At 38.2% G+C, this 24,797-nt stretch overlaps 1 protein-coding gene and 1 long non-coding RNA gene across 2 annotated transcripts; both read left to right on the top strand.

Moving 5' to 3' along the window:
• Nucleotides 1-6,244: 6,244 nt before the first annotated feature.
• On the top strand, nucleotides 6,245-9,405 carry LOC145821487 (uncharacterized). The gene is made up of 2 exons (XM_082918008.1): nucleotides 6,245-7,519; nucleotides 8,860-9,405. The coding sequence occupies exons 1-2, from the start codon at nucleotides 6,245-6,247 to the stop codon at nucleotides 9,403-9,405; spliced, it is 1,821 nt and encodes a 606-aa protein (XP_082774134.1).
• A 13,003-nt stretch (nucleotides 9,406-22,408) lies between these two features.
• LOC114316679 (uncharacterized) lies at nucleotides 22,409-23,290 on the top strand. The gene is made up of 2 exons (XR_014363031.1): nucleotides 22,409-22,586; nucleotides 22,700-23,290. It is a non-coding gene; the product is annotated as an uncharacterized LOC114316679 (long non-coding RNA).
• Nucleotides 23,291-24,797: the final 1,507 nt, after the last annotated feature.

Genomic DNA, 24,797 nt, shown 5'->3' on the forward strand with positions numbered 1-24,797 from the left:
CCGGCAATATACATTGCCGGTGGCAGCAAAAACCAGCTGGTGGCCTCTAGCCACTGCCGGTGGTGTGTGGGGATGCCTCACAAAGCATTCCCTATCCCTCCAAGGCAAAACACAAGTGTTTGGTGCAAAACCAGACACTAAACGGTCGAGTTCGGAGATCCTGAGGCAAGGCGCGTAGCCGAGACCTCCGGGAACTCCAAACGAACACAAACATGGATAATCACCGAGTGGTCAAACGGTGATGTCCAAGTCTTGAGGACGGTCAAAAATGGGGTGTCTACAGCCATCATGCATTGAAAATGCTTGATTGGTGGTTTTGGATCCAAGAGTGCCACTCCTTTGATGTTTTGAGATGATAATGAGGGGCACAGTACAAAGATATCCTTGGAAAACCTTTCATTTTCCTCTGTTTGTGCTCTGTTGCAGTGTGGTGATTCAGCACACCAGTGGCCGACAGTGGTCCACTGATGGTCGGCAGTGCTACATCTTTGGTCGGTAGTGCCTCTTTTTGGCCGGCAGGTGGCCGGCAGCAGCCAATCATGGCCGGCAGGCCACTGGTGCAGTCCTCAACATTGGTTTGGTAAGTTGGAGCAGAAAGTTCTTGGAGTAACCCTGTAAATAGAGCCTCTCAAGAGCAAACCGGTGGGCTTTTCAGGGCGAAAACCGAATGCATGCATATTCAACTTCCTAAAGCCGAGCTGAGGTAGTGTAGTTTAGTGCTTTACATGTTTAATTAGTGTACATTGGTTTTGTAATTTAATTAACTAGCTGTTAATTAGTTAAGTGTTGTAATAATTAAGTAGTTTAGTTTAGCTATTTCTTTATTTCATTTTGTAATAATTAGTCTAATTAGTTTAATTAGATTAGTTTGATTAGCTTAGCTTAGTGTAGCTTAGCTTATTCGGACCCTCCTTCGCGAGGGCGTAATGTTGTAATAACCGTACGTGTGTGTGTGCATGTCTTTCAACCCCATGTCTTTCTCCCTTTTACTTAACCGCTTTCGATGGTTAGTTTAGGGTCATTTTCAATTAGCATACCTTATGCTTGCATCATTCATTTGTCTTGCATACACCGAGGCTCAACGTATCATTCAAACTACATCGTATTTCAATATTTCTTTGAATACGTGTATCAAATCGTTGCATTCATATGCCATCTTAGATAGCCGAGCCTATTTAGTCGCTTTATTGCATGTGTTGTATTAGGCATTTTGCATAGTTAGGATCATGCATATTTCTAACTAGCTTTTTGTTTTGGCTTGGAGTACACTGTAAGTTTTATGCTTTAGCATACTTGCATGAGTGTGAGTGTTGTCATGATAGCATGCTTACCATGAGGCTATGTGCTTACTTGATTAACTGCATGAATGCCTGTGGATGAAGGCTTTGTTACTTGAATTGGGATAATTCGATGATTGTGAGTTTTAAGCCCACTTTGCAAAATGGCAAATCATGTTTTTAAGCCCACCCGAGGGTGGTAAATCCGCATTTTAGCCCACTTGAGAGTGGCACCATCAAACCATTTTCGAAAACAAACATGAGTTGAATTCGTTCTAATTCTCGTAATTTAGTCTATACTTGTATCTATGCGTCACGTAGTAAAGTTAGCTAATAATCGAATAAGAACACATGAGGTTTATAAAATAACATATCATGATAGTAGAGGCCGATCCTTTGATCGGGTGAGCGGGGGTGCTCATTTCAGGACCTTCCTCTCTCATACCCAAGTTCTCGAGCTGAGGCAACTTTGGTGATGACAGACACGTGGCCTTTGGCATAAGTCAGGGTTTCCTAAATTTTCCAAAATAAAACATTTAGGTGGCGACTCTGTAATCTAGCAAAGCAATCTAGCTTTGGCATTATTTGATTCAAAATCTGATTTTCCAAAATGATTTGCCGGATTAGACTATTTGGTGTTTATCAGTTTCACATAGCACTTTGTAAGACTAGATTCAGAACCATGACAGGAGTCCGAACTATAGGACCAATTCGAGACACTCTGAAAGGGGGGGCGCAAAGAAAGTCGAGTCTAATTTGCACTGAAATGAACATTCTCTCTTCTATTGTTTGCAATTTATGTTGCTTCGGTATGTATGGGTTTCATTTTAGATTCATTGATTTAGGATCTTTTTTAGCAGCAATCATCCTGTTGAATTTTTTTTACTTCTCTTATTTGACGCAGTGCAGTGCAGTAATTCTCAATAAAACGTTGTTTATGTTTGAATTCAGTGAAGAATTCAATCACAACATGAGAATAAGATGATAAGATTTATTCGCATAGAGAATTAAAGATGGCATATTTTTTATCCACCTGAATGCTAAAATGTTGAAATGTATCTTGAGTTCAAAATTGTGATGGTTAAAAACAAACTTCAATTGTTCTGTGTACTATTTGATCCACCTGCTATGCTAAATTGGGTCAAATAGTCATACTCATCTTTTATGGCTTTATAAACTTTTTTAAGAGAACTCAATACATTATGTCCATTCTTTTCTAAATTATTTCTGAAGATATTGAGATCTTGACTAATTATGCTTGGAAATTCCTGTATATTGGTCAAATGATTTTTATTGGTTTGGAAATTCAAGACCTATGTTTCAGTGTTCAAATGATCCTGATCAGTTTGGTACACATTTGTATTTAAGGAATAAATGGGATCTAGAAAGTATTTATGCAAAATACTCAATCCTGTATGCATGCGTGTGTTAAGCTCTGAGTATCAACTATAAAGAATGGATTTTATGTAAATCACTCAATTGAATATGCTTGTTTTTTGCAAGTACATGGCAGTATCAAGTCATATTGAGGTTTCCTATGTATCCTTTTGTAATCATGATAAGAGTAATAAAGTGAGCATATGGAATTTATCTCTAAAAGTTTTTCATTTTCTTTGAATTGTATTTATATCTTGTCTATTTCTCTTTCACAAAACGGCCTGGACATAAAGGTGGAGAAGTCAAGGAAGCAATTGAAGGAAAGGAAGAATAGGACTAAGAAGATCCAAGGTGTAAAGAAGGTAAGGAAATATACAACCCAAAATCACCAAACGGCATCGGATTAGCATGAAACTTGGTACACACAACCGCCTAAGCACGAGAGACTTGTGGGAGAAGACGGGACTCAAATTGGGTTCTCGGTTTGGGACTTAGAGCCGAATTTCGGTAGCGGCAAACTAGTTCCTTAAGAAACTTAGAATTCGAGGTGTTGACGCCCCAAAATCACCAAACGGTGTTGGATTAGCACGAAACTTGGCACACACGACCGCCTTGGCACGAGATACTTGTGGGAGAAGACGAGACTCGAATTGGGTTCTCGGTTTAGGAGTTAGAGCCAGATTTCGGTCAAGGCAAAATTATTCATTTAATTATTTTTGTAATTGTATAGTAGTTAAATTTTTATGGTTTTTTTTTGTAATTAACATATTAACACATAATTATATTATCACTAATTATTTTTATTTTTTGTTTTCAGATATTTCTCGAGGAGTTTGCTTCTTGTGGAATGAATGCCCGTGAAGAATGCGACTAACTTTTGTTTTTGTTACCCATGAAGAATGATGAGGAAAACTTTTGTTTTTGGTTTATGTTATTTTGAATTGTGAATAACATTATGTATTTAAACACTATATATATATATATATATATATATATATATATATATTATGTAACATTATGTAGTGGGGTAATTTTGTTGATGTGTAGTTATGAATGCAAGAATATTTTATTATGGAGAAATTGTTATACAGGAATTTTTATATTATTATGCCATTATTGGTTTTTTTTTCAATTTTTTTTCATTTAATACAGGTAATTTTAATATTTTTAATAATTTTATTGCAGGTTTTTTTTTTTTTTTTTTTTTGAGATGCGACGGCACCACATTGTCGCAAAAAACATCAAAGCTAAAATGTATATTTTTTTTGGTGACATAGGCAATGCCGTTGCAAAAGAATTTTAGCGACAAAGGTCATGCTGTCGCAAAAAAAAAAAAAAAAAAAAAAAATTCCCGACAACATTTTTTTTGCCATCTCAAATAATAATTTTAACGACAGTACAACATTGCTGTCGCAAAAGGTCTCATTTTTTTTTTACATATTATAGGCGATAGTAAAACACCATCACAAAAGACAACATTTGCCGTCGCAAAAAAAAAGGCCACAACATCATGTCGTCTCTAAAACGTTTTAGCAACACCCTCTATTGTGACCCTCCCTTTGCCGTCTCTAAATATTTTTTAAGACGGCATTAGGAGTATTCGCGACAGCATTTTTCCATCGCGAAAAACTGAAATTTTTGTAGTGATGCCATATGCTATAGATTTAGAATTTAGGATTTATCAATGTATATTGCATGTCATCTTTTGTATTGATCAAAGTTATAAATGAAATAGAAGATATGATATTTGGCCCTGTTTGGTACAGCTTTTTTTCAGCTTATTTCAACTTTCAGCTTAATTTAAGCTATTTTGATGTGTTTGGTTTAGCTTAACAATGCAGCTTATAGCTTTTTGTAAGTCAGAAATCAGCTTATTCTTTGAGTGGGACAAGAGAAACTTAATTTATAAGTCAGAAATCAGCTCATATTCATAGTTATAAGCTATAAGCTGTTAAGGCATAAACTATAAGCACTTTCCCACAGCTCTACCAAGCAGGGCCATTGTTATTACTGCAATCACATACTTTTTTTTCTTTTTAAGAAAAAAACACATCACCATGTTTGCCTTAATCTTCATAAATTTTTTCTAGAACAATAAAAACTATTTTGGTTAAAGAAATAAAAAAATTAGTTTATTTTAAAAAAATTTAAAATATTTTTTAAATATTTATTTTTATCAAATTAGTTTCCATTTTTTTAAAAATAATTATGAAAATTTTTTTTCTTAAAAACAAACCAAACAACGCAAATTATCTATATAATTTTTTTATATACAAAATTTGTTTATATACTATTAATATAGAAAAACACAAAATGCAAAATTAAATATTAAAATTATTACAAATAAAACAACATTAACTAAATTGATATTACAACGACTATCACTATAATTTGTGTTTTTATTTTTTTATTTTATTTTTAGACGTAGCAGCCACGGAAGGACTCATCTTTCTTTCTTTTTTAGATCTAGAGAAGGACTCATCTTTCGTCATTGAAGGGGCTGAATATGAAATGGGTCGAATCCAAGCCTTGGGCCGACCCAATCCACTAAAGCCCAAATCCAAGTGGGTTAGATGAATATATGGGCAAGCCAATTGAGCCCAACTCCATGATCAACAGTCTACCCAAGTCCTCAAGCACTTGGGCCCAACCTGCAGTGGAAAGGCTAGTCCAGCCACGATGCTGGGCTAGGCCGAGCTACAAGACCTAATCTATGTGCCGAACTAAAGTGGGCCGAGCCCATACAAAGATATCCGAATGGACCAGCCCATCTCTATAAACGATCTTGTAAAAGGCCAAGCCGAGGCACAACGGTACCGAGCTGAGGAAACCCTTTAGAGAAATGTGGAAACTATGAATGCATGCACATGGAGGATGCCACCTCAACTGGTCCCCTACACCTAGAATCACGAAAACTGTTTAACCAAAAGAATGTGGTTTGTTATCAGCATGACTACAATGAGTATATGCATTCTATGACAACTACCAGGTGGTCCCCCACCTTAGGTAATGCTAAAAAGAAACTTGGCAGCACCTGAGCTCCATGAAACCATCTTGAGCAACAAGCAAGGAACCCTATAAATACTACATGAACTTCGCATTGAAGGTAACTGAACTGATCCAAGCTGAACCCCACTTACTACAAACAAAACTCTCTACATCTCTTCTCCGATCAGTAATTCCCACACCGAAGGGGTTATCTAGCCAACCCCGGCTGGGCAGCTCTTACAGTGTTTCTTGTGGCAGGAACCTCAATCCTTGGATAGTCCAACCGAGTGTGAAGCCCCGATCCACTTTCATCTAGTGCAAAATTCGATATGCACAATTGGCGCGGTGAACGTGGATCACTTTGTCTCTAAGCTCTGCACTCAGTTTCGGCGATGGGGATTGAGGGCATCCCACCTTTGACACATACTCCACAGACGGAGAAGACAAAAGACAAAGGCTTGGCACTCCTAATAGTCCTAGAAGAACAAACTGGAAACAATAACCGGACCCCTGAATCCGTCGAGCATCGATTACCCTTCGCTGGAGGTTCTTCTCATCACTTTCTTTAGGAAAAGGATTACAGAGATCGAATCATAGACTCCATGGAGATAAAGATACAGGAGCTGAAAGCACAACTTAAAAGGGTACTGGGTGATCCAACAGAAAAGAAGACTAAAGTAGAGCCCTCTCGCTTGCGACGGAGGAGCTCATCCAGAGAGCCACCAGTGAAGAAGTTCCCCATAAATGAGTCTGGGCAACAAAGCCAGCCTATCCCGGTACAGAGTGAGGCGGCGAGCAGCCATGCCGGTGGGTCACACCGAAGAAAGACTAAGTGGCAGAAGACGGTTAGCCAACAGACTGAATACCCTCCTCAAGACCTTCATACTTGGTTAATCGGCAACAAGCAGAACGAGCAACATCGGGACCATCTGGACCGTACCATTCACCAGAGAGAGCATCGAGTGCCAGATAGGCTCATCTCCTCACCATTCTCCCCGGAAATTGAGGCCATGAGACCTCCGAAGAAATTCACCCCACCAAAGTTCACTTCGTACGATAGGAAGTCGGACCCACTGACGCATATTAGCCATTACAGACAAATGATGTCTCTATGGAGCCGAGATGAGGCACTGATGTACAAAGTCTTCCCATCCAGCTTGAGAGAAACTGGACTTCGATGGTTCGATCGACTCCCCGCTGGATCAATTCATGGCTGGAAGCAGCTCTCCGAAGAGTTCCTAGCCAGGGTCGTCTCCAACACTAAGATCCTGAAAGAGCCGGATACACTGTTCGGTCTCCAAAAGGAGCAGGAAGAAATGCTACGCAGTTATGCTAGGAGGTACTGGGAAGAGTACAATGACCTGGAGGAAAACGTGTGCAGTGAGAAGATGGTCGTTATGTCTTTCAAACATGGTTTGTGCCCGGAAAGTAAGTTGAGACAATCACTTACCAAGTGCTCGGTCACAGCATTGAAAGATTTGTGTGCCAGGATTGAGCAGTACGCTCACCTTGAAGATGATCAGATCCCCATCAAGGTAGCATCAGCAAAACAATCAGCTCAGCACAAGAAGAGAACAGATCGAGGAGAACACCGAGGGCTCACGGTGAATGAGGTGGATAAGTCCAAATCTCACGAAGCCATCGTGACTGTATTCAAAGAACCGATCTATCGAATCCTGGAAAAGATCAAGAGAGAGCCCTTTTTTGTTTGGCCGCCGAAAATGTTAGGAGATCCGGCTCGGCACAATCAGAAGCTCAGATGCACCCACCATCAAGACAAAGGGCATATGACTCAGAACTGCAAGGCACTGAAGCAACACTTAGAGGACCTAGTAGCAGCTGGGCACCTCCGGGATTACATTGATCAGGATAAGGAAGTGACCGAACCGGGGAACCCACCACCAGAACTGAATATTAAGCACCTACCTTGGTTGATAATAAATTTGATCCATGGACACTACAAGAAAAAGCATTTTTGGCAACCAAAATTTCATTTTTCGTCGCTGAAAGTAGTAGAAATGGCGACTAAAATGGAATTAGTCGCCAAAATTGAACACTTTTGCCGACTAAAAGACTTTAGTCACCGAATACAATAGTTTTAGCGACTAAAAGGCAGTTTAGTCGCCGAATGTAGGGGTTTTAGCGACTAAAGGTTGTTTAGTAGCCAAAAGTGACGGTTTTTGGCGACTAAAATAATTTAGTAGCCAAAAGTGATGGTTTTGGCGACTAAAAAGCAGATTGGTCGCCGATTGTAGGTGTTTTGCCGTCTAAAAACAGATTGGTCGCTGAAAGTGAAGCTTTTTGGCTACAAAAAAAAAATTAGTAGCTAAAAACTAAGTATTGGCGACTAAAATTCAGTTTAGTAGCCAAAAGGGGACGTTTTTGGCGACTAAAAATAGGTTTTGTCGCCAAAACTGCAGATTTTTAATTGGAACTTCTTTTTTTAGCGACAAAAAAATAATTAGTAGCCCAAAATAATAGAATTGGCGACTAAATAATGGTTTTAGTCGCCAAAAGTGGCCTAAAATTTTTTTTAGTAAATAATTTATTTTTTACATAAATTATATTTGAATTAAAAAAATTATATTTATAAATATTATTTTGTATTAATAGCGGTTAATATATATATATATATATATATAAATAATATATATTGCATATATATTAATGTGATGATGTCGTGGCATAGTGGAGGGAGTGTTTGGCAAAAGGTTTGGAATGTGGTGGTGGGATGTCTCAGGTTCGAAACCTGCGAGCAACACAGGTTCAAATTTTTTTTTTTAAATATGCTTTTGGCGACTAAAACAGGTGGTCGCCAAAAGCTTTAGTATTGGCAATGAAAAAAATAGTCGGCAAATGTATAAATTAAAAAAAAAAATTCACTATTGGCGACTAAAACTTTAGTCGCCAAATGTATAATTTAAAAAATATAAATGAGCTTTGGCGACGAAAATTTTAGTCGCTACAGAGTTTGTTTTTGGCGACTAAAAGTGGGTTAGTTGCCCATACCTTCCGCGACAGTTTTCCAGCGACAGACATGGCGACTAAAAAATTTAGTCGGGAAAACCCAAAATCTGACTTTTGGGGACTAAAAAATCACTTTTGGCGACTAAAAATTTAGTCGCCAAATGTGTATTTTCTTGTAGTGGGAACAGCGACTCAGGAACCTGAGGAGACACTAAAAGAAGAGATTGCTAAGGCTATGCAAATTTAGCAGGTCATGTCAGTAGAGCCTGCATCGAAAAAGGAACGCACGGCACCCAAATCCCCCTTGTGCATTGTTTCATTTACTAGAAAGGATTTAGAAGGCATACAACACCCACATACTGATGCACTGATTACAACTGTGGGAATTGGGAAACGGTTTGACGTAAAACGAGTCCTGGTAGATCAAGGTAGTGCAGCAGATATATTGTATTATGACTTGTTCAGAAAGCTTGGTCTCTGCGAGCAGCACCTCACCCCAGCGGCAGCTCCGTTAGTTGGCTTCAATTCACAGCCAGAATGGCCGCTTGGCAGAATAGTGTTGCCAGTTGTGGAAGGAACAAAGATAGAGTTTCTAGTTATTAATACACCATCCCTTTACAACGCTATACCTGGCCGTCCATGGATTCATCAAATGGAGGTGGTCCCTTCAACCTACCACCAGCTCATCCATTTCTCAACGGAACACGGAGTAGAGCAGATCTCAGAGGATCAAGTTGCGTCCAAACATTGTTTCATTGCGGCACTAAAAGCAAAGCAACTCTACAACCAGGTATAGACAGTGGAAGTGGCCAAACAACCAGTCTTGGAAGATGTAGGGGGAGCCCTAGAGGAAAAGATAGTAGAAGATTTGGAGAAAGTCCTGCTAAAAGAGGATGATCCAGAAAAGTACTTCTTTATCGGTACCTCGCTAGGCGCTGATGAGAAACTTCAACTGCTGGAACTGCTGAGGGAAAATATGGAGGTATTCGCATGGTCAGCATATGATACTCCAGGATTGAACCCAGAATTTGCTTGCCACAAGCTCAACATCAACCCTTCCGCTCGGCCCGTTGTGCAGAAAAGTTAGAGATCCTCAGTTGAGCACACTGAAGCAGTAATTGCTGAAGTCAAAAAACTCCTGGCATCAGGAGCGATCAGAGAAGTTCAGTACCCACAATGGCTGTCCAACGCAGTCGTAGTCAAAAAGAAGAATGGAAAATAGAGAGATTGCGTTGCCTTCACTTGCTTAAACAAAGCCTACCCAAAAGATAGCTTTCCGCTGCCTCGCATCGATCAGCTGGTAGACTCAATAGTAGGGCATGAGCGCATGAGCTTTCTGGACGCTTATAACGGCTATCACCAGATACCACTGTTCAGTTCGGATCAAGAAAAGACAGCATTTATCACTCCAATGAGAACTTACTGCTACAAAGTAATGTCGTTCGGCCTCAAGAACACCGGGGCAACCTACCAGCGAATGATCACTCGAATGTTCAAGGGCCAACTTGGAAAAACCATGGAAGCTTATATAGATGATATCGTAGTAAAAAGCAAGCTCGCTACAAACCACCTTGCAGACTTGGGAGAAGTTTTTGGCATCCTGAAAAACCATCAGCTTTGTCTCAATGCCTCGAAATGCGCTTTCGGGGTAGGAACAGAGAAGTTCTTGGGAGACATGGTCACTCACAGAGGAATCGAGGCGAATCCGGATCAAATCAAAGCAATACAAGATCTTGAAGTACCAACAAAGGCTAAAGAGCTGCAAAAACTGGCTGGAATGGCGGCCGCCTTGAATCGATTCATTAGCAAATCTTCAAATCGGATAAAGCCCTTATTCCAGCTATTGAGGGAAATGGCAGCGTTTGAACGGGGTTCTGAGTGTACCGAAGCACTGCAAAGTCTCAAAAGATACCTCAGCACACCACCTCTTCTGTCCACTCCAGAACCAAGAGAGGAGCTGTACCTATATCTAGCAGTCTCAGATCACGCCGTAAGCGCAATATTAATTCGAGAAGTTAACAAGGAACAGAGTCCAGTATACTGTGTTAGCAAGACTTTACTATATGCCGAGACACGGTATCTACCCTTGGAAAAGTTGGCTTACGTGCTGCTTATCGCCTTGAGAAAGTTACAACACTACTTCCAGGGGCATACCATCAAGGTCCTCACTGAATTCCCCCTCAGATCTGTATTCAGCCGAGCCGATTTCTCTAGCTGGACAGCAAAATTGCGGTAGAACTTGGTGAGTTTGACATTCGGTATCAACCTAGGATGGCAATCAAAGCCCAAGTCTTTGCAGATTTCATCGCAGAATTTGCTCCCATCTAGAGTACTGATCCAGGGAATCCCAGTTCGGCACAGGTGCTACGCACCACCGAACAAGGAAAGCACTGCGCTTCGAAACCATGGAAACTCTTTATTGGAAACATTCGGCAGCTTTATGTTGACGGGTCATCCAATAACCGAGGCTCGGGGGCAGGAGTAGTACTTATCTCACCAGAAGGATTTATCTGGGAACAGGCTCTCAGGCTCAGTTGAAAGGCTTCAAACGATGAGGCAGAGTACGAAGCGTTATTGGCTGGCTTACGTAGTGCCAAACACTTCAGTGCAGAACAGCTTCTTGTTTTCAGCGATTCATAACTGGTGGTAAACTAGCTTCCTGAGGTCTATGAAACACGAGATGAAAGAATGGCTATGTACGCAGGTAAGGCCAAAGACTTACTCAAAAAGTTTCAATCGATGCGAGTGGAATGAATTAGTCAAGACAAAAACAGCCATGCTGATACTCTGGCTTGCCTCAGCTCATCAGTAGATACCAAAGGTGCTAGAAAAGTTTGGGTTGAGTTCGTGCCAGAACCAAGCATCGCATCTCCAGTCCTCTGCAACAACCTAGAGCCGAGCTGGATGGATCCGATACTTGTTTTTCTAAAATTTGGTACTCTCCCCAAAGATAAAAAGGAAGCCAACAAAGTCAGACATAAGTTAGCTCGATTTTGGATCTCACCATCTGGGAAGCTGTACAGATGCTCCTATCTTGGCCCTTATCTTCTATGTGTGCATCCAAATCTGGTCGAGAATGTTCTCTACGAAATTCACGATGGGATTTGTGGATGCCATGTTGGTGGAAGGTCACTGGCGCACCGAGCCCTCACTCACGGGTACTGGTGGCCACGGATGCAACAAGATGCGCAGCAGTATGTACAGAAGTGTGATAAATGTCAGACATTTGTTCCATTCATTCATCAGCCAGCCAAAACTCTCACTCCACTCACCAGCCCATGGCCCTTTTGCCAATGGGGTCTAGACATTATCGGACAATTGGCACAAGGCACTGGGAACAGACGATTCTTCATTGCTACAATCGACTATTTCACTAAGTGGGTTGAAGTCGAGGCGCTGGCAAGTATCAAAAAAGCGGACACAAAGCGGTTTGTCATGAGGAACGTGGTGGTGCGTTTCGGCATCCCGCGGATACTGATTACAAATAATGGAATACAGTTCGATGGAAAAATCTTCAGAAAGTTCTGTGCCGACCTCAGGATCGAGTATAGGAACTCTTCTCCAGGGTACCCACAAAGTAATGGATAGGTAGAAGCGTCAAACAAAACCGTCATCAGCGGAGTAAAGAAACGGCTTGAACATGTGAAAGGAAAATGGGTTGAAGAGTTACGCCACATACTATGGGCATACCAAACCACAGCACGACGCTCAACAAGGGAAACACCTTACTCTCTAACTTATGGAATGAAGGCTATCATCCCACTCGAAGTAGGTCTCTCAACCCTTCGGTCAGAATTGTTTGAAAGCACCAGTAATGAGGAAGCTATTGCACAAGCACTAGATATGGCAGAAGGCCAAAGAGAAGCCACACTGATCAGACTTGTAGCGTATCAGCAGTAGCTCATCAAGAGTTTCAACCAAAAAGTTTTCCCAAGGCAATTTACACCTAGAGAACTGGTTTTGAGGAAAGTTATGGATCACAAAAGAGTGCCTGGCGAGGGCAAACTTGGGCCTAACTGGGAAGGTCCGTACAAGGTCACAATTGCTGTTGGAAATGAAGCTTACTACCTAGAGGATCTGAAAGGCAGAGCCATACCTTAGCCCTAGAATGTAGCAAATCTCAAGAAATATTATCAATAGAATTAAACCCCAACTTCTTTATCAGGATGTAAAGACATTTACATTTTGGCCAATACAAAGGCCTCCCCACTTCTCTCAAGACTATCAAATTTTTGTAATAAGCTTTGGTGTTTACCAAACGGAATTAGCTTTGATGCTTATCAAATAGAATTAGCTTTGGTACTTACCAAACGGAAATAGCTTTGATGTTTATCAAACGGAATTAGCTTTGATGCTTATCAAACGGAATTAGCTTTGGTACTTACCAAACGAAAATAGCTTTGATGTTTATCAAACGGAATTAGCTTTGATGCTTATCAAACGAAATTAGCTTTGGTACTTACCAAACAGGAATAACTTTGATGTTTATCAAACGAAATTAGCTTTGGTCTTAACCCAAATGGACTTAGTTTCAGAACGACTAAACGGAATTAAAATTTAGTTAGCACTCAAACATGCTAAGTGGAACTACTTGGTGGAATTATGTTTGGCAACTAAATTGGACTTTAGCCAAGTGGAATTGCTTGGTGGAAACCGCATTAACATATCTTAAGTAAACATCTCTGAGTCTACAAAGTCTCTTAAGTATCATCACATCAACACTTCAGTGTTGTTGCATACAAACAGAGTTGGACCAAACTAAGCTAAGTTCTATCGGGAGCAAACCTTCAGCATTAGTCTTACTTAACTCCAGCTGGAGGCAAACAATTATTTTTTCAAACCAACTTGGACTTGAGTAAGACACATCTTCATGCCTTTATCCCATTCAAATGCACTTATGCTATCAAAGTTGCAACAGACTTAAGCAGTTCTACCTAAGAGCACAATCTTCAGTACCAATCTTACTTAGCTCCAGGTGAGGGCAAACAATTGTTTTTTAGAACCAACCTGGACCTAAGTAAGACCCTCTTACAAAATCAAGCACAACCATGTAACATATTCGTTAGCCAGACCGAGCATCTGTTTAGCCCCGAGGTCCCAACAGTGCTTGGCCGGGGGCAAACAGTACAGAACTAGACGGAGCATCTATTTCAAGCAGTACAGAACCAGACCGAACATCTGTTCAGCCCCGAGATCCCAACAGTGCTCGGCCGGGACAAACAGTACAGAAAACATTCAAACATAGAAGCCAAACAGCATCAGATTGCAAATTCAAAAAGAAAATCCCATTATCCAACAAAAGGCACAAATGGCCTCATAGCCAGCAACAAAGAAAAGAAAAGAAAAAGAAAAATTGTCTTGGCAAGTGTAGAAAGAAAGCTCGGACCGAGCCATAGTACATCAAAACAGAAAAGCAAAAACTTCAATTCCTTGTAGAGAAAACTTCAGCTTTCATTAACAAAGGAAACCTCAGGAGCAGTGTCCACAATCTTGTCCAGGCCGTCTTGGGAAGGAAAAGTAGAAGCAACTCCAACTCCCTGAGAAGTGGAAGCTTCCTTAACCACGTCTCCCGCGGCTTCAGTTTCCAGGGTTCCACCCTCTTCAATGTTCACCATTTCAATGGCAACATGGTCCTAAGTCTTGTTTGCAGAATCAATTTTTGAAGAAACTTCAACCAAAAGAACAGCAGGGGTGGAGACAATCTTTGAACTCAAGGATCTTGAGGGAACTGGGACATCCTGAAATAGTGAAGAGCCTTCAGGAACCAGGGCAGCAGCTAGAGCGCTCGACCAACCCTTCAGGAAGAGCTTGTCTCGCAGTACCAGCACCTCTTCCTTACAAGCAGCCCCAGCCTCATCCCAACCTTGTTGCCAGTGCTTGGCCTCCAACGTAGAACGCTTGGTAGCCATCATTGCGATAACGGCCTCCAGCTCGGCCACTTTTCCTTCAAGTTGAGCCTGCACCCCAACAACAGCCTCTTTTGATTTTTCAGCTGAAGCAACAATCTTGTTCAAACGGAATGCCTCCCTTTCGGCAGTTCGGCGTCCTTTTTTCTCAGCCTCCAGGCTCACCATCAGTCTCTCAGCGTTCATAGCGGCCTCCAGCATGGCCTTTTCTAGTTCTTCAGCGCGGGTGATGGACAAATGCATCCTCTAAATACATTGCAACGGATTACAAAGTATTAAAAGAAAGAAAGCAGTAGCATAACACTAATGTTGTGTTTGGTTGAGGGATTTGAGGAGGGATTTGGAAAGAAAAATGGAAAAGGTAGGTGAAATATGAAAAAAAAATATACCTATATTTCACATAGTTTCACACACCTTTTCCCTTTCCCTTCCAAATCCCTCCCCAAATCCCCCAACCAAACATAGCATAAAAGCAAGCAAGACAAGAAAACACTTATAGCAGTCATCATCTGAAGGGTCCTCTTCAAAATAGGATATCGCGGGGCCCATTATGGTCAACTATGTCAACCGGCATCAACAGAGTCTTGGTCAAATCAAAAGCAAAATCTTGGGAAGCAACAACCGAATCAGATATAGAAATGGGCCTGCCTTGATGCAGCATCGGCGGTTCCCATTTCTCAAGTGCTTCGTCCTCAATAGGATCTTCAGAAGCTTCCCCCACCATTGCCTTGCAAGTATTTTTTCCCCTCGCAGTAACTGAAGCGGAGGGCTCGGCAGTAGTAGCGTGAGTTCCAGAAGCTCCCACCTCCAATTTTACATCTATGAGGCTCTTCGCCTCGGCCTTCAACAAAGGGTCTCCAAAGTATCAGAGGCACCAAAAGCCTCAGCCTCCAAATCCACTAGCACTCTCCTCTTCGACACGGACCCACCCCTTGCGAAACTGGGGGCAGGAGAGGGCGTCTTTTCAGGCAATGCACCCTAGCTTCGACGGCGATTCGTAACCAGAGGAGTAAAGGATGTGTCAGTCTCAGTATCAGAATCTAGAAGGGATGCAGCGAGCTTCGCTTTCTTCGGAATGACAGAGCGATAAGTCGCTTGGTAATCTAACAACTCTGGCGCGGACCTCTTCTTGTACCTCAGAACGGCTTTGATGGCCTCAGTATTCTCCCGATTCGGCCTTCGCTAAAAACGAGAGGCCTCTGCAAAAAAGAAGTACCACATTAAAACAACATCCAAAACAAAGGCAAGAAATACAAAAGACATTAGAGGAAGGATTCGAACCTGGGTAGCCATCCTTCAGAGGCATCCGTTCGAACTGGAATTCGGTCCCGGTGAGGAACTCCTAGTTGCCACCAACTTGCAGAAAATCATAATTGTGCTTGTTTGAATCAAGCAAACCAGTCACCAGATGACAGTCGATCGAACGAACACGCAGGTAGTACGTGCTATGATCCTTGTTATGAGAAAGAGTGTAGTAGCCCAAAATGTCCCAAATATCGAGATTCAAGCCTAACCGTTTATTGAGAACAGACACACCACAGACGACACGAAACAAGTTAACAGATACTTGCATTGGGGTGAGTTGAACCTGGTGTAGAAATCGGCCCACCAAAGGGCCGAGAGGAAAACGAACCCCTCCCTCGACGATGGATTCAACCGGAAAAGCGACGGTATTCCTAGTGCCCATACGCTTGGCATCAACCTTTACCAGTGAAAGGGTCATGTCATCAGGGATATTGTAATCACGACGAAACATGGCCATGGCCTCAGGAGTATCAACTAATGAGCGAAACTTTCCCATCAAACCGAACCTAGTGGTACAAGGGTAGAACTCAGATACCAAGATGGGGAACACGACGGCGCAAGGGCCAGACAAGATGATTGAAATAGAAAAAGACAAGAGAAGAAGGATCACAAGAGGACTTAAAAAGATCAGAGCAGCGGTAGCAAACGGGTGGCGCTGAAGCAAGACCGGCAGTGAAAAGTCTGAGTAGAGCACCAACGAGACTGGTTTAGAGGGACGAGAAGGGTTCTTCTTTCTTTCTTTGAAACTCTCTAAAAAAAAGAAAAAACAAATAAAGGGATTTGGATTGACAACCAGAGCATTTATTGCACCAGCCGCGCGTGAAGGTACACGAAGCACGACATTCGGTATCGAATCGACACACTATCTCTGCACACCTATCCCACGTCGCCATGTGTCACCACGAAAGGACGCATGCAGGGGTTGTGTGTCAAGATTGAATCGTCACCAAGGCCGAACTGAAGCAAAACCGAAGCAACACGACGCTTGGAGAGCAGAACAATAGTTCCCCCCAAGGGGAACCTTAGCGCGAGCTAGGGGGCAAATGAATGGGCTGAATATGAAATGGGTCAAATGCAAGCCTTGGGCCTGCCCAATCCACTAAAGCCCAAATCCAAGTGGGTTAGATGAATATATGGGCAAGCCAATTGAGCCCAACTCCATGATCAACAGTCTACCCAAGTCCTTAAGTACTTGGGCCCAACCTGCAGTGGAAAGGCTAGTCCAGCCGTGATGCTGGGCTAGGCCGAGTTGCAAGACCTAATTTATGGGCCGAACTAAAGTGGACCGAGCCCATACAAAGATATCCGAATGGACCAGCCCATCTCTATAAACAATCTTGTAAAAGGCTGAACCAAGGCACAACGGTACCGAGTTGAGGAAACCCCTTAGAGAAACGTGGAAGCTATGAATGCATGCACATGGAGGATGCCACCGCAGCTGGTCCCCTCCACCTAGAATCACGGAAGTTGTTAAACCAAAAGAATGTTGTTTGTTATCAGCATGACTACAATGAGTATATGCATTCTATGACAACTACCATGTGATCCCCCACCTTGGGCAATGCTAAAAAGAAATTTGGTAGCACCTGAGCTCCATGAAACCATCTAGAGCAACAAGCAAGGAACCCTATAAATACTACATGAACTTCACATTGAAGGTAACTAAACTGATCTAAGCTGAACCCCACTTACTATAAACAAAACTTTCTACATCTCTTCTCCGATCACTAATTCCCACACCGGAGGGGTTATCCGGCCAACTCCGGCCGGGCAGCTCTTACAGTGCTTCTTGTGGCAGGAATCTCAATCCTTAAATAGTCTAACTGAGTGCGAAGGCCTGATCCACTTTCATCTAGTACGAAATTTGATATGCACAGTCATTGAACATTTGATCACCAATTGAGAGGCATTTTGTTTGGTTGATTCATTCTCTACTTTACATCATAAAATATTAAATAAATAAAGGGCAAAGTCTGACCAAAAGTCACTAATCAAAGTCTTTTAATAAGACAAGTACACCCTAATAGTTTATAGTTTTTAATGTACAAAATTCTTTATAAAAAAAGAAAGAGAAAAAGATTTTTAAGTAATAAGGAAACAAATATGATGTGCCTTCATTTTTGTAGATAATTTTGTGCAATGTTCATGCACAAAATTGAAAAGTGTTTTGGTGGTTTGGGTATTGGCCTTTTTATTGATTTTTTTTTATTAAAAAAAGGGTAAATTACATAAATAGTTCCTATAGTTTGGAGTTTGTATCACTTTGGTCTCCGACTTTTCCATTGTGAAGCATTTGACCTTGAATTTTGAATCTTGTTCCAAATAAGGACAATTGAAGATACCATTGTTTAATTTCAAGGGCAAAACTATCAATTTAATAAAATATAAATTAATTTGACAAAAATAAATGTCAAAAAAATATTTTTAGCTTTTTAAAAATTATTTTTATCCACCAATGATACAATTATGTAAAATTGATAAAAATTAATAAAAATTACATGATTAATTTTTTAAAATTAATTTTACATGATCATCATCTAAATACATAATAAAAATTCATTGGTAAAAAAAATAAATGTTTAAAAGATTTATCAATTTTACATAATTTTATTTTTAGTTGGTAGAAATAATTTTTAAAAATTCAAAAATATTTATTTGACATTTATTTTTATCAAATTAATTTATATTTTATCAAATTGACGATTTTAGCCTTGAAAAATCTAATAATATTTTTAATTGTTCTTATTTGGAACAAGATTCAAAATTCATGGTCAAATGTAACCCAATTGAAAAGTCAATGATCAAAATGACACAAGTTTCAAACTATAAGAATTATTAGTGTAATTGACTCAGAAAAATATAGAAAAAGTAATGAGAAGGACTTGACTTTTTGTAATAATTTTTTTTTTACTATTTTATTAAATTGTCAAATCATCCTGTATTTATTATGTAAAGACAATTAAAAAAAATGACATGGACAGTATAATTTAAAATAACGGTAAACAAATTTCAAAAACTTTATTAAAGTTAATCAACTTTATTTTCAAAGAATGATACGGTAGTTGAAGAATAAAGAATAATCAATCTTGTCTTCTAAAAATTTGGGAAAGATTTGATCCCAAATTTTTCAAGGTCTTTATTAGAGCTAATCAATTCAATGACCTAGACATTCTTTTCAAACAATAGTAATTTGATGGTAGTTGAAGAATAGAAAAATTCAAAAAACAATCCATCTTCAAAAAATGTGAAAAAAAAATTCACCTCAAATTTTTTAGTCACAAAAAATAAAACATCACATCTAACTTATAATCATTACATTTTTTCTCTCACAAAAAAATTTAAAAAGTCAAAAAAACCAAAAGTCCTTTCCAAATGAGATTTTTTAATCTCAGACTAAAATAGTCAAAAAAATTAAACAGTCAAAAAGCCAGCACACTTCCCAAATGAACCCTATGTTGAAAAATAAGTAACCCAAAGAACAATCAATCATTTAAAAGTTCGGATAAAAAATTGATTCTATAGGAGTGTAAATTTGGCTCGGCTCGGTCTGGCTTGACCCACTTAGACTTGGGCTCGGGCCGGTCCGCCAAAATTTAGGCCAGGCCAGGTCAGCCCACAAGCTAGAAAATTATGTCCAAGTCTAGGAGATATTCAGGTCTCGGGCGGGCCTGAGCATTTTATTTATTTATTTATTATTTTTTTCACTAAAATTTTATTCTTTTCTATAAAAAAATGACACTAAGTCTCTGGCAAACCGAGTCTCGAGCCAGACTTTGAATGGGTCTTGAGCGAGCCAATGGGCTGAGCTCCAAAACATACGGGTCAGGGTCCCAGGCTGGGCTTGGGCCTAGTCAAGCTTGGTCGGGCCGAGCCTACCTGGGCCGCGGACGGGTTTCGGTTGACCCACAAGCCATTTTACATCCCTAGATTTTCTAAGATTTTTATTAAAGCTAATCAACCCAATGACCTTAATGTTCTTTTCAAAGAATTTTGTGACATGAGAAGTTGAAGAATAAGTAATCACAAAAACAAATATCTTTTAAAAATTTAGAAAATATTTGACCACAAAGCTAGTTGTGAATTTGTTTTTCTTTGTCTTTTATGATGTTTTATTAGCATTATAGAAGTAAGTACATCACTTTTTGATTTGAATGTGTTATAGAAAATGGGTTAAGAAAAAATATCCAAATTAGTTGTCTGTTTCATAGGAAAACTCGAGTGAAATTTCAGTATGCAAAACTGCTGGGAATTCTCAAATTTTTGTGACTCTCATGATTTTTAATTAATTAGTGACCACTCATTATTTTTTATTTTTTTATTTTTTTAATCTCTCTCACAATTTTTTTTTGGGGGGGTGGTGGTGTCCGTAGCGGGACTATTCTCAGTATGTGAAATAAATATTAGTTTATGCATGACTTTCAAGGAAAGAGAGAGAAGTAAGCGGGTAAGTATAAAGTAAGAGCTTATTTGGAAATTGATTGTTTATAGATATTTGTGTATAGATTTTAATAGATAGATTTATTATCGGATAGATCTTGTAAGAATTAATGATATTTTTTATTAAATATTATTTAAAAATATTATTAATTGTTAATTTTTAGTAATAGTTTAAAATTTTTGTTACAAAAAAGTCACTAATTATAAGTTTTAGTAATAGTTTAAAAAAATGGTTACAAAAAAAGTTATTAATTTTTAACTTTCAGAAATAGTTTGAAAAATTCATTATGGAAAAAACGTCACTAATTGTAAATTTTAAAGATAATTTATAAAATTCGTGATAAAAAAGTTACTAATTATTAAATTTTAGTGATATATATAAAAAATTGTCATAAAAAATTATTTTTGTAACGATTTTGCTAGAACTTATTTTTAATAGAATTTGATGGGAATTAAATCTAACTATTAGAACCTATTAGTAGTTTACTCTTATTTTAATTGACTTTTTAATTTTTTACGAAAATATATATAAAAAAATAAAAAGAATAATGTGATTGGATGTTTCGACTTTTTAACTATTTTTGCCAAAAATATCGAACATACCAAACACATCTTTAAAATAAAAATATTACAATTTAAATTTACTTAATTTTTTATTAATGATACACAAAATTATACAAAATAAATTATAATAAAACTTGTAACCGTCCACGACGCTCTCAAATTCTCTACTGAATTGCAAATAACTTTATGCATGCCATTAATATGTAATTTGCCTAAGTTTAATGCTCCCCGTGACTCCTAAACGAACATGATTCCCAAGGAATAAAAAATTTAAGGTAATGATAAAGATTACTAAAAGTGGGGCTTTAAAGCAATCATTAATGAGTAAGAGTACTAATTAGTGAGAGCACTAATTAGTGTCAACATTAATGATGTGACAGTAAATTTCACCCACTGTTACAATATTTTTGTGTCTATTTTTTTATTTTTTTAAAAAATAAAAAATAAATATCACATCATTAATGATTATTTTAGAACACCACTTTTAATAATTTTTATCGTTACTCAAAATTTAATGCTCTCCCCAATAAGGAATCCAGTAAAATAACTTTATGATGCTCCCCATGTGGTTCCTTAATGATTCAATAGTAGTGGCTTAATCCATAGGAGTGGCTTGACCAATCAAGTACCTGACCTCCAAGGAAAAAAGCCAAAATCTAATGACCTTCGAGGAAAAGATTTAACATTTTGCATGCCAAGAGAATAAAAAAGTTAACTCTTAAAAAGTAATCAAAGGAATCAAAGTTGTCAGCTCAGGGAATCATTAGCGAATTGGAGGTGGCTAGTTTCAAACTGATGACAAGGAATACAAATTCAGGATCACGATGACATCATAAACGGAATAATACTAACTAATAGTGATAGTGCAATTCGATCCGCTGAGGACGGATTGGACTAATTTAAGTGCTTCATGAGCAAAGGATCCTTGGTTCCTTCTACTTGACCTACAAGAAGTCTAATGGGAAGGTATCAAAAAGGGGTGGTTCTTTCTTGTGGATCCTCCGACAATCCCGTTAGAACAAACGTGATCTAGGTAGCAACTTAAAGAAAGTTGGAGGTTGAGAGAGAGAAAGAGAGAGTTACCTCCTTGTGTTTCGTCTTGGCTTCTTTATATCCACTGTTAATCATTTTTTTGTCCATTCATATTGTCTCATTGATCGAAAGCTTTCCACTTACTTGTCGCCGGTCATGGCCTTCTCGCCCCCCTTCTGCAGCGAGAGGTCTTATTGCATTTAATACTTGATGTGTGATGTCAATAACTTTACAGGATTTTTATCTGTCATGTGACTAACCCCCTCCCTGACGTGCCCAAATGCTACCAGGCCTTGACCAGAACCAGCTGCTCCTGCTCCTCATCGGGCCTGTTGTTAGGCTTTATCCATGTGATTGTTTGGGAAGTTTAAGACAACGGTGGATTGGACTTTTCTGGGCCATGAGTTGGGCCTCCTAAACAATCCCATCAAATAATAAAGTTATACATAATAAAAAAAATTAAATGATAATATTAATGATCCTGTATCGCTATTTTATTAACAATAAAAAAATCAATGACAGAGGGCATTAGCAGCACCCATCAACTGCTAGACCACCTACTTTAGTTGCAAAATATTTGAGAAAATGGTAGACAGCACGCCAAACTTGACCCATTTTTCTAGGCGCCTGAGCTATGTATTGATGCGGCAAATACTTAGTTATGGATCCTACTGTGAGTGCGTTTGATGCAAATCCACCATGCCATCCTAAACATCATGAACCAGATGAGACTGTATGTTGTTGTTCTTATTAATAACATTTGTATGATTTGATTGAGCTTTTGTTGTTGTTGTTTTTTTGGTTTTTGTTTTACTATAGTTTTCTCAATTTTTTGATGGTGGCTAGGATGGAATCTGATGGGAGTTCAGAGATCAAACAAGTTGAACAAAGCTGTAGTAATAAGACAGACTCATCATCAGCGAAGGAAACGAAAAAGGGAAAGGAAAAGGAAATTGCAGCAAGAAAAGGAGGAAGAACAAGGCCTCCACTTAGTTTCTTATCCATTTTGAAAGATGCAAATATGGAAATTGACATGTCTTGCCCTCACAAGCTCTGCGATCTGCTCTACGCTGGCGTTTACTTAAAGCCCAATACTCTGGCAAGTTCTTCACTGATTTTCCCCCACTTCATAAGCTGCGTTTGAATCGTATGTTTGGGTAAGAATTTAAATAAATAAAAATGTGAGAGAATTAGATATTTCATTTCTATTTCTCTCACTGTTTATTTTTTTGTTTTAAATTCGTACCCAAATCGATAATTCAAACATAACATGCATATTTCTTATTTGAGATGAGTTTTTTTTCTGGTATGGGTATGGACTCCGAGCAATCATGATCTTTTATTATGATTTTCTTTACCGTCTTTAGTCTTTGATTTTAACTTTAAATTTTGAATTTTGTTCTAAATAATGACAATAAAAAATATTTCCTTTGCAAATGGTCAATTTCAAGAGTAAAGTCGTCATCCAACTTATTTTGTATTAGTTAACTTATATATTATTTGAAATGTAATGATATCTTTTTTAATGAATAATGTTGATATTTTTTTTGGTTATAAAGTTCTATTTTGTTTTGTTTTCAGAATCTATTTTCAGAAATTTTTTCTAAAAAATTAAAAGTTAAAAATTAAATTTGTGAAAAGAAATTTAAAACACATCATCTTTATATAATATTATCTTTTGGGAGAGTAGAAATAATTTTTTTAAATTATTTTTTTTATATATTTATTTTTATTAAATTAAATTCTATTTTTTCAAATGTCAAACATGGTGACAACTTTGATATCTTATTAAATCACTATGTAAACTAAAAAATTCAAAACTAGAAACATTTCATATATTGTGCCTGTTTGGCAGAACTTAAAAGCAGCTTGTTTCAACTTTCAGCTTAATTTAAGCTATTTTGATGTGTTTAGTTTAACTTATAACTTATAGCTTTTTGAAAGTCATAAATCAGCTTATTCTTTGAGTGAGGCAGGAGATGCTTAATTTATAAGTCAGAAATCTGCTTATGTTCATAGTTATAAGTTATAAGCTGTTTAGGCATAAGCTATAAGCACTTTCCCACAGCTCTACCAAACAGGGCCATTAAACATATCGATTACACATCAAAAGTCTAATAACCATCCACTACGTGATAACCATTCAAAAATATTTATTAATAACAAAAACAACTATCTATTAGATGATAACCATTAAAAAATATCAACAAAACAATCACCAATTATATGATCATCATCCAAACACATACTAAAAATTAATTTGATAAAAAAATAAAAATATAAAAGATTTATCATGTTTATATAGAGGTGAGTATGGGTTCAATGATAAAATATTGGCCTAATAATCTTGAGGTTATGGATTCAAATCTCAGGGCAACCACTTTGTGCACTATACCAAAGGTTAGATGTGTACTCAATCTTTTTTCTCCCAAACACACATTAATGTGTATTATTTGAGCATTGTGATTTATCATTTTTATATAATTTTATCCTTTTGGAGAATAGAAATAATTTTTAAAAATTTAAAAATAATTTTTTGACATTCATTTTTATCGAACTAATTTATATTTTATTAAATTGACGATTTTGCCCTTAAAATGGAATATTTTCCGTTTGCAAAGTAAATGATATTTTCAACTGTCCTTATTCGAAATGAGATTCAAAATTTATAATTAAATGTATTACAATTAAAAGATTAAGGATCTAAATAGTATAAATCCCAAACTATAAGGAGCATTAATGTAATTCGCCAAAAAAAAAAAAAAAACTTTGTTGCTATTTTGTTTTAATGTTAGCTTTAGATGGTGGAAATATGTTCATATGTTACGGGGGGATTCTATTTATACTCAAAAAATTATTAAGTATGCCCAACTTCTCAATACACCCTATTAAATTATTTAGGATTATAATTTGCTCTCAGTACACCCTTTTTTTTTTCTTCTAA

Source organism: Camellia sinensis, chromosome 3 (genome assembly GCF_055761805.1).
Source record: "Camellia sinensis isolate YWXY chromosome 3, ASM5576180v1, whole genome shotgun sequence".
Classification (NCBI taxonomy): domain Eukaryota; kingdom Viridiplantae; phylum Streptophyta; class Magnoliopsida; order Ericales; family Theaceae; genus Camellia; species Camellia sinensis.